Raw genomic sequence first — 14,039 nt, 5'->3', positions numbered from 1 at the left:
GAATTGGAAGATAGGCTGAAAGCATAGCCATGGAAAGAATGCTTTATGGGACTCATACTCCTTCAAGACCACTTGACTTGGAAGCTGGGTGTAATTTGTGATGCTTTCTCATGAGCATAGCTCACAAAATATTTTAGACTCTTGAACTCTATAGATTCTGGATATTTTGACCTGCTAAGAGCCAGAAGAAAGATCTGCTGTAATTATCTTACTTACATCTTTCTAGGTGTTGCCAAGGTGGGTGAGGGAAGAATAACGGAGACAAGGCCATCTTACTATACCATACTATTGAAGAAAAAAAAATCATCCTGTAGGCTTAAAAGAAACAGCCTCGATAAAGGCAATTTAGCCAGGAAAACTAGTACTGATAAGTTTCCACTTTCGGAATTTCAGTATAATAAAGCAGGGAGAGTTTTACTAATAACCACACCAGGGGAGGTTTTAATACTCATGAAATAAAACAGACCTTGTAAATAATTAGAGCTGCTTTAATGCAGTCAGTCTTAAGCTGGGGAGCTTTCTTATGCCACAGTCTTGGCTCTGTGCTTGTTAGCTGACAGGATAACCCCATCATTAATTTCTAAATGTTTCTACCACACTGTCCCCTATTTTGACCTCTAGGGCAAGTAATTTGGTATGAAGCATAAATCATAGTCACTGAAGGTGAAAGCCAGAGAGGGAATCTGACTTACCAGGGTTCAAAAGCTCTGGAAAGGAGAGACCTTCTCTGAGTTAACCAGGAGACTGTCTTTGTGCAGGGATATGAGAAATTCTACCCTCAAAGCATCAGTCAGTGTCAGACTTAGAGTCTGACCACAACAGTTAATATCTTGGCCATACCTCCAGGCAGTGGTTTTCAAATGGCTTGGTTCTCTAGATTATTTTGATGGAATCATAGTACCTTCCAAAGACCAATATACAGCTGCTCCAGTGACCATTCAGCAACAAAGACTGCTCTCTACCAATGGGAGAACATACTGGGATTGGTTAGTCTATTACCTACTCAGACACAGGCCTTACTGTATAATAAAGTAATACAGTGACTCACTGTGGATCTGCAAAGAACAATTAGACAATCTCTTAGACCACATATTGAAAACCACTGCACTATTCACAACACAAATTATAAACACTGCAGACAGGCTAAAAAACACATACGTGCATACATACGTGTATATATATATATATATATATATAAGTATGTATGTATTCCTTAAAAAGAAAGTTTCTCAATTCCAACTGTTGACTTACTGATAAATTAGAATCTTATTATACCAAAAGGCTTTGAACATCTTATGGCTTCCTTTGCAACAAATGGTTCCTTTTATCAGGTCCTTTCTTTTGTAAGATTAAATCCTACCTCTTAATTATTCAGTGGAGCAGAATAGCCCTTCTGGCATCATTGATTAAATGAAGTCTGGGGGTGAAAGCTTCCCAGATAGGTAATCCATAATTTTATGTCCCTGATATGTGCCTTGGTGCTGCTGATAGTTTAAAAAAAAAATCTGAAATGAACACAGTTGCTTTTTGTGTGTTAGAGTTAAACTTAGCACATTTCATTTCTCAAAACACTAATGCCAGGTGCCATATGAATGGTTTCCATCTCTCTCTGCAGCCCTGTGCTTCTTCAAAAGAGGCTTGTGCATGAATTCAACCTCCCGTCTCCTGGAGTCAGTTCGTGCTGCCAGGCCCAGGCCTGTGCCAGCCACTTTCTAATCTAGAACTGCAAAAGGATAAGCATTGCATGGTTGAGTAACAGAATCACCAGGCCTGGACCTTGTAGCTTGAATGTGGGGATCCTAACAATGGTGCTAAGGAACCATTTTTAAAACATCAGACCAGGGAAAGTGCCACCTTTCACCCCCAAGCATGGAACACTGTGACTTTCAGGATGGCTCCATGTGACTCAGGTGGAGAACAGAGAAGGGCTTCCTCCTAGGAGAAGCAAAGCAGCTGCCTAGTTACTATTGCAAGTGATATCTCCGCTGTGTTAAATTACAGGTCATAAATGGAAATGAGATTATTCAAACAGGCAAGTAAACCCTGTCCGTTCTCTAGCTGAGCAGTTCCCCAGCCCTGGCCCAGTGCACTGGCCTCCTCCTACACATTCCAGCTCCTGCTGCTCCATGTTGAAATCCTGCCTTTTGGGCCTGGATTAGTTTGCTTTGCCATCCAGTTCAGGCAGAATCAAAATGTCAGAGCAACTTGACATTCAGAAGTTCCTATTTGATTTTTTTTCCTTTACTTTTTGTTTTACTTCTCAGCAGTGGGGGAACAACAAAGGGAGTTTTTCCACTTGGAAGCTTTCAGCTGTGAGGTGGGGGGTTGCTTGGCTTCAGTTGTTAACTTTTAGGCAATGAGTAATTGCAATCATTCTTAGCTTCTTTCCCTTTTTTTTTTTTTTTTTTTTTTTTTGTGGGACTGGGGTTTGAACTCAGGGCTTTGTGCTGGCACTGCAGGCTCTCTACCACTTAAGCCACACCTCCAGTCCTCTTAGCTTCTGTTTTACCCTATTAGAAGCAATTGGATTTTTGGGTTTTTTGTGGATGCTTGTTTTTTGTTTGGTTAGTTTTTGTTTTTGTTTTGTTTTGTTTTTTGGATAAACCCTGAAGAATCCTGGTTTCCCTAGTATTAGGCCTTATAATTTTTATAATTTATCCCAGTACTAAAATATCTTGTTTAATCATTTCAAGAAATTACAAATTGTGGTACAGCTTTCACTTCTTATACAGAAAAATAATTGGTACTAACAAAGAAAACCAAGTAAATATTTATTTAATTTTTTTAAATTGCTAGTTATCCTGTTTAAAAATCATTCCTAATCATAATATTTGGCACCTACCTCTTATTTTCTGGTAAACACTAGCCAGCCCTTACCTACTGGCTTTTAAAAGAGCTATACTTGTTTTCCTAGTAAATTCTACTGCTTATAATTTTTAAATAATTATTTATTAAAAGTCTTGCAGATCTTTTCTTTGAGTTTTTCCTGTCCTTGAAATTAGCTAAGCACCAGTGGCTCATACCTGTAACCCTAGGTACTCAGGAAACAAATTGGGAGGATTGTGATTTGAAGCCAGCGCAGGCAGGGAGTTTTTGAAAACCCCATGTCAGTATCTGGGTGCTGTGATACATGCCTGTCATCCCAAGTACACAGAAGGCTGAGAACTGGAGGATTGTGGTTCCAGGCCAGCCTGGGCAAAAACGTTTACAGGATTCCATCTCAACAGAAAAAAACTGGACATGGTAGTACCTACCTGTCATCTCAGCTACATCAGGAAGCTTTAGATGGGAAGATCATAGTCCAGGCTGGCTTAGAAAAAAAGTAAGACACTCTCTCCAAAATACCAGAGCAAAAAGTTTCAGAGTTATGGTTTAGGTGGTAGAGCACTTGCCTAGCAAGCACAAAGCCCTCGGCATCAGCCCTCAACCCTCCTACCTGCTCTCTGAACCTTACCCTGACTAAATCTTATGCTTTTCCCTCAATAAATTCAAAAACTCCCAGTGTAGGAAAGCTTCTGCCTTCAGGGTTGTTCCCCATAGAGTGTTTTCTTTTCAATTTCATAAGCGTTGGTAAAAATGTCATTGTCTTTGTAAACTTATTTTCTTAAAAATACAGATTTCATGTTGGAAAGGTTCTGGGATGATTTACCTAGCTGCTAAAGCTAAGATGGTGGTCTCTCCTAAACTTTGTGAGACTGATAATGTTTTGTTCTACTTTCCTTTAGATTCCTTTTCTTTTCTTTTTGAATTTTCCCCCTTCAGGTATGTGTATGTGTGTCTTTTCAACAACTCTTAGTTCCAAAATATTAATTGTAAAGCATTATTTTTTCAGAGACTCAAAAGCAAAATGAAAGCATTCTCCTTACCAGGCAGCTTTCCTGGAGTAACTCTGAGCTGGAATGGGTCTAGGAGCCTGTGTTCTCTGTTTGTTCTCATGTGTTATGTTTATAGCATCCCTTTTGGCCACATCTCCCTCCCCATATTCAAATAATTCCTTGGTCTGAGCTTCTGGCTGCTCTTATCTCCTCTTGCTCTTGCATCCTCACCTTGTTGGTGACCTTAAACTGCCACCATGTATTGTTTTAATTTTGAGCACAATGTGAATTCTTTCCAAATGTGACTGTATGCCCTCTTTTGGGGGTAAGAACCCATAGATCACATGCACTTTTTCTGTGAAATGAAACCTCTGGTGCTTCTTTCTCAGCCATCTAATTTACATGTTTCAGTTTTGACCCAAAGCACTTAATACATTAAAGCAGCTTGACTCCTCTGTTGTATGGTCCAAAGTAACACGTGGTGCCATTTTTATAAGACAGCCTAATGTCCCAAGAGATTATTGATAATAAGTCCTGCTGTGTTGAAAGGAAAAAAGAGAGAGAAAATGCAGTCAGGAAAAAAAAAAAAATGAGGGTAAGCTGAACCTAACCAGTGTGCAGAAAGAGGCAGAGACGTTCCATTTGTTTGGGAAGCACCATGTGTACTGCTGTGTGAGAGAAAGTATTGGACTAGTCATATAGTAAAGAAAGGATTATTTCTTCCATGTACCCTGAGTAAAGCTGTGATTCATGTGTTGTAGGAAAAACGGATTGTGTCCCTGGATTCAGCCAACACAAGACTGATGAGTGCACTGACCCAAGTGAAGGAGCGGTACAGCATGCAGGTCCGCAATGGCATCTCCCCCACCAATCCCACCAAGCTTTCCATCACGGAGAATGGTGAATTCAAAAACAGCAGCTGCTGATGGGCTTTGTGAATACAGACTGGAAGGAGACAGAAGGAAATTGATCCACTCTCCTATTCCATTCCTTCACCCAGCCCCTCCAGGTTTACAGAATGTTGCTACTTCAGAATGGCAATGTGGTGAGAAACTCTTACATGAAGAAAGGAACCTTGTCTTTCAGGGCAGAAGGCAAAGACTTCCAAGGTCGATGCTTTCCCCCATGTCTCTATGTACATAAGGAACTTAGTTCTGGGCCATGTACAGAAAATACCATGTAATATACCAAAAGGAAGTTAATAATGTAGATTACCTTTTTAATTATTGCTATTTTTATTATTATTTTCCTGTTGTTGAAAGCACTGCAGTTGTTAGTGGAAGAAATGTAGGAATGTGTGTGAGTGCGAGATGAGCCCATTGGTTCAGTAGGTAGAGACCAAGTGTCTAGCTAATAGAAGCACATGAAGTGCAATAGGACATTGTCAGAATGAATTTTTTCAGGGATTCATCTGCCAGTTTAAAAATCCCACTCTGGTTCCCTTGTCATTTAGGAAAACATCAAACCCCAGGATCCATATAAGACAATAGTTCATGCCACTGATCAACCAAGACCAGTTCTGGTCAGACAGCTAATCAGATTGGAGATTCTGTTTTAGAGGACACAGGTAAAAGCAGTCATGTCAAAACTGGACTTTAGAAGTGATTTCTGTTGAACTCCTGTCAATATATTTATTTCCTCTGTCTACAGCAGATGGGAATTTTCTGTTCTAGATATGGGACTTTTTTGATTTTTACTCCTATTGTAATAAAGGATATTTTCCCTTTCTTCTTTAGAATTGACAAAACTACAGATATTTGTGTCTCAACATACCTCTTCATCTTCACGTTTCCACCCCCACAGTGGGAGCAGTCAGGACCAAGAAAGTTTATTCTCCCCTTAAGAAGTTATTCATGTATGCTGTTCAAAAGCCATCTGAAATAAACACCCTTTCTCCCACACAGAAAAGGGCTAACTGCAACATAGTAGGAGTCTTTGAATATTTCCTACTACTTTTTTTCCCCTATAAGTTATAATTTTTATTTAGGATAAAAATTTTATCCATTGTACTAGCACAGGGTAGTTTTGTCACCATTTTTAACTTTGAATTGCTTCTTCTTCCTCTTACCCCTTAGGAAAATTTAGAAAGAAAATCCAAATCTGAAGCATTCCTCTTAAAAAGTGATGGTTAGTCTTATTTTTAAAATTAAAAAAAAGAAGCTAGAGGGGTAGTTCAACCTATAGAGCACTTGTCTAGCAAGCATTAAGCCCTGAGTTCAAACCCCAGTACCACCAAAATAAATATGGCACATTACAATTGTTATTCCCACACTCTTGTTAGATTTGGCAATAACGACTTACCAGTTTCAATATTTGTCATTCATAGCTTTATTATAGGACAGAAAAAGTCATGGAAAAAGGATTCTTTTTTTTTTTTAAGAGAGGTGTGAAATGTTATCTGGAATGCAAACTTGATTGCCTGAAATATGGAAAGTTACATATATATAAATATATATACATATATTCACCCATATGTACATATAACTGCACAAATAGGAAACATTCATGTCTTCGATGCTGTCAGATAATACAAATACAAATGTTAAAAGGGTCTTGAATATCTTTAAGCAAGATCTAAGCAGTTTTATATTTAGAAAGCAGCAGTGTTTCTCAAATAAGTTAATGCTCACTTTAAATTACAATTTTTTAAAAGGAAAGGAGGAGAGAAAAGGCGACCTAAAGGAGCCATATGCATGGAGTATTTCTACATAACAGAATATTTACAAAGAAGCAGGAGAATGTATATACTGCCTCTTTTTTGTGAAGTCCAGGCATAGACACCAAGCCTTCCTTTTCACTAAATCCCAGGCTTGCATTCCAACTCTTGATCTTTGCCCTCTCCCAGGTGGATCTTTGTGTTGCACCTTGCACTTCACAGAGCCCCCAGCCCACAACCTTTTAAAAGGGTTTTCTTCATAACTGCCAATTTAAGCCAGATAGAAATCAAAAACAGGAGCTTCTCACTGTGCTTAGAAGAACTGCAGGCCTCATGCCCAGCTCTTTTGACATTTGGATATTTTCTTGATCCTTAGCAGTTATTTTATAAATTCTTATCTCTTCCCTACAAACTGAGGGCACATTGTGATCAAAAACACTTCACAGGAAAAAAGTTCCCGATTCTGAAGTTGTGCCCTGTGTTGGGTGAGGGGGATGTAAAAATAGATTTGTTCTTGTTGGTGGCTTAGTCTTAGCTCTTGCAATGCTTAATTCATTCTTCACAAACCTCTCAATTGTGCCACAGAAAACCTGGTAAGAGAATTGTCAGTTTTCATGGCCTTAAGTGTATAACATGGGAGACGTCTTGCACTGAGATAGGAAAGTTCTTCAAGTTCTGATTATAGATTACAGGGGGATTGATAAAATTATACTAGAAGTATAGAGGCAACAAAAAAATCAAGTATGTTTTTGATGAATGCAGTCTATCTTGTTAGCATTGAGGGACCTCCTTAAAGGGCAGTCTGCACTGGAAGATTAAATGCCCAAAATATTTGATAGATTTGTGAGTCCCTTTTCCGCCAGGTTATCTTGAATGAAGAGAAAAAAGTAATAGTAATAATAACTAGATGAAAGTTCAGAGTTGTTGCCAGATGTTAAATTTTAAATTATCATTTAGTCTATCCTAACCAAATATTTTTCTGAGTATTTCTTTAGAGAATGTGACAATCTGTAGAATTTAACCAAATATTTTTCTGAGTATTTCTTTAGAGAAAGCAGCAATCTGTAGAATTTATTCTGATTTTGTTTTAGTATGGAAGAAGACAGCAACAAGTAATAATTGTATGAGAGGGTGTTGCTTAATTGGCTTTTCTTCTGCCCAAATAAGTACACACTTTTGTTTTGCTGGGAGGCAGTACATGTTTGAAGAGAAGCTGATGGGTTAGGATAGCCATGTCTTGCACTCTCTGCCTCCCTCAATGTATCACCACATTGTGAGGTGAGTATAGATGAGGATTGAATGGAATTTGGAGTTCGAGTGAAGTGGTTATCTAAGTGACCACCAGACTCGGCCGTTCACAAGGACAATGTTAGAATTCAGGGAAAGAGCTTCATTTCCTTCTTACATTGTTGAAGCAATAAGCTTTCCAGGCCAAAAGAGCAAACAAAAAAAAGTTACATTTCCATTAGGCCATGATTATCTTGAGTCTCTGTGGTAAAAGCCCTGACAGAGGGGAGATTATCCTAGGTAACTGTAATGAGCATTCCTCTTCCAGGCACTGTCACCCAGGTATTGTTTGAGTCTAGGGCAGTCTTTTGCTAAGGACAATATGGCAAAATGAGGTAGTCATGCTGCTAAAGCTATTTTGCTTTTTTCACTTAATATCAAGTTGGTTAGAATTAGCTTTCTGACTGGTCTGTTTCTACCTTTCTCTGTATGAGGTTATACAATAAAGAAAAAGTCAGATTTTCTGTCAAAGATGGCTATAAGCATTAACTGTATGCCCTTGAGCCTGTGCTTAACTTAAGAAGTAAAGCCTTTCAGATCTTACTCTACCCTCAGCCTTTGTTTATAGATAAGTGGTTCTGTACATCCTTGACTTTCACAGTATCCTTAGAATCACACCAGATTGGGAGCAGAGTTCTTGTTTGGAAGTCCCAGGGAAAGGCAATTGTCATCAAGTGAGTTTGCTTTAGTATTTGTTTTGTTTCCATCCAGCTTTAGTTCTAGTTATCTCCAGTCTGGAGTTCCTGAGAAGACTGGCTAGGGGACTGAGCTGGGGGAACCAACCCTCTTCAGGATTACCTCAGTCTCTTCAGTAGGCTCCATTGTGACTGAGTCCCAGGCTTGACACTAGACTAGACTTGTCACCAGGTCAGACTGAGTAGCTTCTGAGCCCATCCAACGTCCTCACTGTATTTTCAGCTATACTTTTGGAGGCCATTTGCTTCTACAGATGGTGGAAATCCAAAAGAACTTTCTTCTCCATGCCCCTTCCCTTTTTCAAGTCTAGTATTAAAATCCCCTACCTGCCCCAGCAATAAATAGTTACCTTCCCACCCCTTACCTGAGATACCTTAGGTTTTACCAATATATCAATGGAAAGGACTTACACTAGTTTCTTAAAAGCAAGGAATGTTGAAGTGTTGGGTTTTAAATATAATCTATTTTCATGTTTGAATGATTATTATCAGTTCTACAAGTATTTTCTTGTTACAACCCTGCTATGAATGCTCTTGAGTTTTGAAAGAACAAAGTGCTGAAATTTTCAGGAGACAGAATAAATATGAGGAAGACACATGGTCCAGAAGGGGGCTAATACATACCTGTCTTCACAGTAGCTCAGAAATTCAATGAAACAGAAGGATTTATTTATATTTACATATAAATTTATATGTAGCTAACATGTGCACAGCCACAAAAAAACACATTTCCTAAGGCTTCCTTTTTCTGAATGTTAATCCATTTTACAGAGCAGTGATTCTCAAACTTTCTTGAGATTTTGAGATTTGATGTTCTCATTTTATTAGATTTTATGACTTTCTATCCTCTTAAAATGTACTATATGTGTTATATGTATATATAAGTTAATGTGACTTGAACTTGATTTTGTTTTCATAGTCTCAAGAACCCTAGATATCATTACTGATACCATGAGGAGTCATAAGTAAAATGTGAACATCATTAACTTGAGAGTAGATGCAGAAAGAAGTAGCTTTGGTTCCTAATCAGTCAATCCTCAGGTGTTTGAGTAACCATCCCAACTAGACTTAACAAATGCAGTCAGCTGCCTAAGGAAAGGAAAGAGGGAGTTTTGGCCCATATTTCAGAATGCATTTTAATCTCCTACTCAGTTGTTATTTTTCGTTCAAGTATCCTCATTATATCCTAGGATAAATTTTTTTTAGTTTTAGACTTAAAAACAGATTTATCTGTTGGTGCAGTGGGATTTCCACAGAACTATGTTTTGGGGGCCTCTGTCATCTGTGTGGGGTGCAAATATTTATGTATAAATGTCATATGTACATCACTTCCAAACTCTCAAGGGAAAAGTTTCAATTCCCAGTTCACCAAAAGGTTAAATGCTAATTAGTTCAAAGGCCACTATCCTCAGAAGAGCTAAAATAAATAATAAAAGTTGAATTTTGACTGGTGCTTAGACATTTCTTAGCTATATTAAAATCAACTCAAGTGACAGCAGCACATTTACCAGGCTCACACCTGTGAGGACTTTACCTCCTAAATTTGATTTTGTTTTTCATTCCCAGGGCCTTAATAAGACTGTATTAACACACATGGCTATTTTACAATGATAGCACTAAATAATTTATTTTTTATTTCAAGAAAGAGAAATACACCTTAGAAAAACAAAACCCAAGATTTTATTTTATTTTTAAAGCCATATTTTTGTGCTAAGTAGCACTTAGATTGTTCCATATGTGAGATCCATATCTGCATTTCATTACCTGGGTTTGTTCTAAAGAAAATTTATTTTTGTTCTGTGAATAATTTTTGATGGTTCTTGTACATGTACAGATATAGATACATTTGAGGTCTTTTACTGATATTCCTACAAAGACTACAAATAAACTTTAACTTTAAACATTTCAGACTGAAGTTGCTTTGAAGTTACTGAAGTAATTTGACATTACTGTCTTTTAGTATGCATCTGGGTGCGTAGGACACTCGAAGAAAAACAAGGAAAATGTATGCAGGAACATTATTCTGAAGCTATATTTTAACATTAGGAAAAATGTGCCTTAGAATTTCCCAACTTAAAGGTAAAAAAGACTCAGGACAAATAACTAGCATTAACATGTGTTGTATTGTGTTAGCACCCTTAGAGAGTGCCTTACTCTGCAGAATTTAAAATTTTTTGACAGCTTGCAACCAGTAAACAAAGTTTCCTTCAGTTTATTTGGAATTGTTACCCTACTTACCTTCTTCATCAACTACTATCCTCTCTTACATTCTCCAGACAGATTAATGGGCTTTGTTTTCAGGATTTTTCTTGGTTGGTTCAGGGGGGTTTTTTGCCCTTGTTTGTCATTCCCAAAGTTATCATCCCCAAATACCGTCATCTTCTGCAGCTTACCATTTCATTCTATAAAATCCAAGGTTGCAGGTTTTATATGTAATTTTCTTTTGTGCTAGTTTCAGATCTATACCTCTTAGCATATTTCAAGTTGCTTATAAAATCCCATTCTTCCAGAAATTAAAAGGCTGAAAATCCAGAGTAGATTATTTAAAAAGGAAACTAAAAATCAGTGGACGTATGCTACTTTTTGTTCACTTCGAAGCCAACGCATTTCAATCTGAATTCCTCATGACCTAGTGTAACTTTTAAGACTTCTTGGATCTGAAACATAAAAAAGAGAGAAATGAGATTGGGAGTATAGCTCAGTGGTTGAAGTACAAAACCCTGAGATCCATCCTCACCCAGCACCACAAAAAGAAAGAAATTACTGATGCTATTTTATGACAAATGGTTAAGTCAGTGATTCTCAGTCTTAACTGAGCATCAGATTTAGCAGGGGAGAAAAGGGATGCCTTCTGAGCTCCACCACTGAACAATTAAATAGAATCTCTCTAATGACTGGGACCAGACTCTTTTTTTTTTTTTTTAACTTCTCTGGAAGATTCTAACTTCACCAGGCTCCAGGATTACTAGTCCAAATCAAGTTCTGAGCACTGTGTGAGGTTGTCTGTTATAGTGTCTTGTGTTCTTTTGTCCCAATTCCTGAATCTGGAATAACTTAGCTACAGGAATTCCTTCTTTCTATTTGGAATTTTCAATGCTGCTAAAACTAGTAATATACACCTAATTCCCCCTCCCCATACATACTTTGTTCCTATCAACCTCATTCTTTTAATCTGTAAGACAGAAAGTCTCTAATGTGGCCATCCATTTATGGAATAGATATATTCCAACAAAGTTGACCAGAAGATGGAATTTTCCATTTTAACCCTAGTTTTCCCAATGGTTCCAATTTAAAGCAGAAGGTAGATGGCTTCAATTACTACATCCCCCAAAAAGTACATAAAGGCTCAGGCAAGGACCAAATATAGTACATTTGACCTTAAGGAACAAACAAAAATAGAGAAGTCAAAATTACTTTCTTCACCTACCTCCACAAAGATCCTTAACTTTTGTATCCCTCATTCTCAGCACTGTAGTATTATTACTTGAAATTTTGCTAAGAAATTCATCAGATGCCAAATTATATCATTTGTACTTGTTCTTCTATCAATAGCAAAATGCACCAAAAGCTCTTCATTCTTACTCTCCCTTCTTGGCCAGCTTATGTATACGTACTTGCACAGACACACACAATATTGGTCTTTCCAGAAACTTGATTTTATGAAATTACTAGAATGAATTGCCCAGATGATATTTCTTTGGCCCTGTGAATAAGTTACAAATAGCTACTAGGTAAATGCCAATCTGTTTCCTTGACTGTAAAGTTATGATTTTGGCTAGACAATCTATAGGATACTCTCTTGCTGTGACATCCTATGATTGTTATCTGATATTACTGAGAAATGTACCCTGTAATCATTTTTATGCTATTCTCTCAGTATTTAGGAACAGTTCTTCCTCTTCACAATCTCCTATCCCATAATAACTATGAAAGAGCATGGAAAAAAATGTACTTTTGCTAATGATGATAATAATAATAGTTAATGTTTATAGCTTACCAATTTGCTAAGCATTTTATGTGGAATACATCATTTAATCATAACACCAACTATATGAGTTATGTTTTATTGTTCCTATTTCATGAGGAAATTAAGACTCAGAAAGACTAAGTTAGTTGTCCAGTTTACACAAGGAGTAAGTGCAAAGTCAAGACCTAAACTCAGGTCCTGCTGACTATGTTGTCTTTCTGAAGGAAGAAAAGAAAAAAGAGATGAAGAAAAAGATCTGAAGAGATCCTGATTTATTACTGATCCCAACTTGTCACTGTGAGTCAAAGAAATGGCAGAACAAAAAGAACTCATTTTCCAAAGCCTTTTCTCTTAATATACTCGTTTTCATATTATTGCCTTATACTGTGAAGTCATTCAACTGATCAAAATTAGAAGAGGGTAGAGGTCTCACCTCTCTCAAAAACTGCTCTTTCATCTCTTCTGGGTCCTTCAGAGTTGAGATGGTAAAATCTGCTTTCAGGATTCCAAAAGAGTACCCTGAAAAAGAAAGTGCTACCTGGTTCAAGAGATACTGGCCTATTCACTTGAACCTTCAAATTCTTAGAAGTCACGAGTGCCAATTGAGGATTTCAAGAAGAAAAAGAAGGAAGCTGCTTATCGGGAGAATGCTCAGCCACAATTAGGAACAGCCAATTAGTGCCAAAAAGGAAGGAATCCCATGCTATGCAGTAACATTGGCTGTTCTCCCGTAGCCTAGCCACCCATTAGTGGCTCTTACTTATTTTTCTCCTCTCTCTTAATAAATCTGTCAAGTAGTTCCTCTATACCATCACCCTTCCTTGGGCTACCCAGAAATCTCCAAAAAAGTTCTCTGAATCTATAAATGAGCTTAGTCTTCTGCTGTGAGCCCACCATAATCATCACAGAAACTACAACCTCGCAGTAGGATTATGTTGTATGTGCATAGCATTTTATAGCTTATAATGTACCTTTGCGTAATTAGCTCACTAAGTGCTCATAGCAACCCCATGATAGCAGGTAGTTTTTATGAGCCCTATTCGAAGATGAGAAACAGAGAGTAGGAAGTGAGGAAACTTGCCCCCCAAGCATTCACAGTATTCACAGAGTTAAAACTAGAATCCACATCTTCCTTCCTATCCCCATTGCCAAAAGTCCATGACCCTGAATGCCCTAGAGTGATTGTCCAGATTTAACTAAGAGTGTGAGTTTGGTAAAGAGAAGCAGTTACCTGATTCTGGTGCTGTTGTGTCCTCTTGAGACTCTGGGTAGTTAGGCGAGCTTAGATGTTGGACCTGAGTGGCAATAGCTATATCTCTTGAATCAGTGCCACCCTCTACACTGGTCACAGCTATAAGAGGGAAAAATAAAGAGGTTATTGCAAATGTAACCTGAAGTAAGGTGACTGTGAGCCAAAAGACAGGCAAGGGCAGCACTGCTGCACACGGCTGCTCCAGGAGCTATGCCAGCCCTTGACTTGCCCCGGGGCTCTTCTACCCAGCCCTTGAATTGCTATACCATCGTCTTTAAGATGTCAGGAATTGTGGGGATTGAGCAATATTACGAGGTTTGTCCTCAATACCAAATTTTTTCTTTCAGTAATCGTACTGTATACCCTA

General features: G+C 37.9%; 1 protein-coding gene across 8 annotated transcripts in view; it reads left to right on the top strand.

The window, feature by feature from the left end:
• Positions 1-10,361, top strand: part of Rasal2 (RAS protein activator like 2) — a 330,973-nt gene extending 320,612 nt beyond the window's left edge. For 4 of the 8 annotated variants that reach the window (XM_074047357.1, XM_074047356.1, XM_074047359.1 and 1 more), the window contains 2 exons: positions 2,002-2,032; positions 4,577-10,361. In XM_074047357.1, coding sequence (XP_073903458.1) covers positions 2,002-2,032; positions 4,577-4,719 — 174 coding nt within the window. In that variant the 3' untranslated portion in view covers positions 4,720-10,361. The remainder of the gene's footprint in view (positions 1-2,001; positions 2,033-4,576) is intronic. The other 4 variants (XM_020154241.2, XM_074047358.1, XM_074047354.1 and 1 more) reach the window with 1 other exon arrangement.
• The last annotated feature ends 3,678 nt before the right edge of the window (positions 10,362-14,039 follow it).

This window comes from Castor canadensis, chromosome 11 (genome assembly GCF_047511655.1).
Source record: "Castor canadensis chromosome 11, mCasCan1.hap1v2, whole genome shotgun sequence".
Classification (NCBI taxonomy): Eukaryota; Metazoa; Chordata; class Mammalia; order Rodentia; family Castoridae; genus Castor; species Castor canadensis.
Note: the sequence above shows the minus strand (reverse complement) of the source record. Positions and strands in the feature narration are given on the sequence as shown.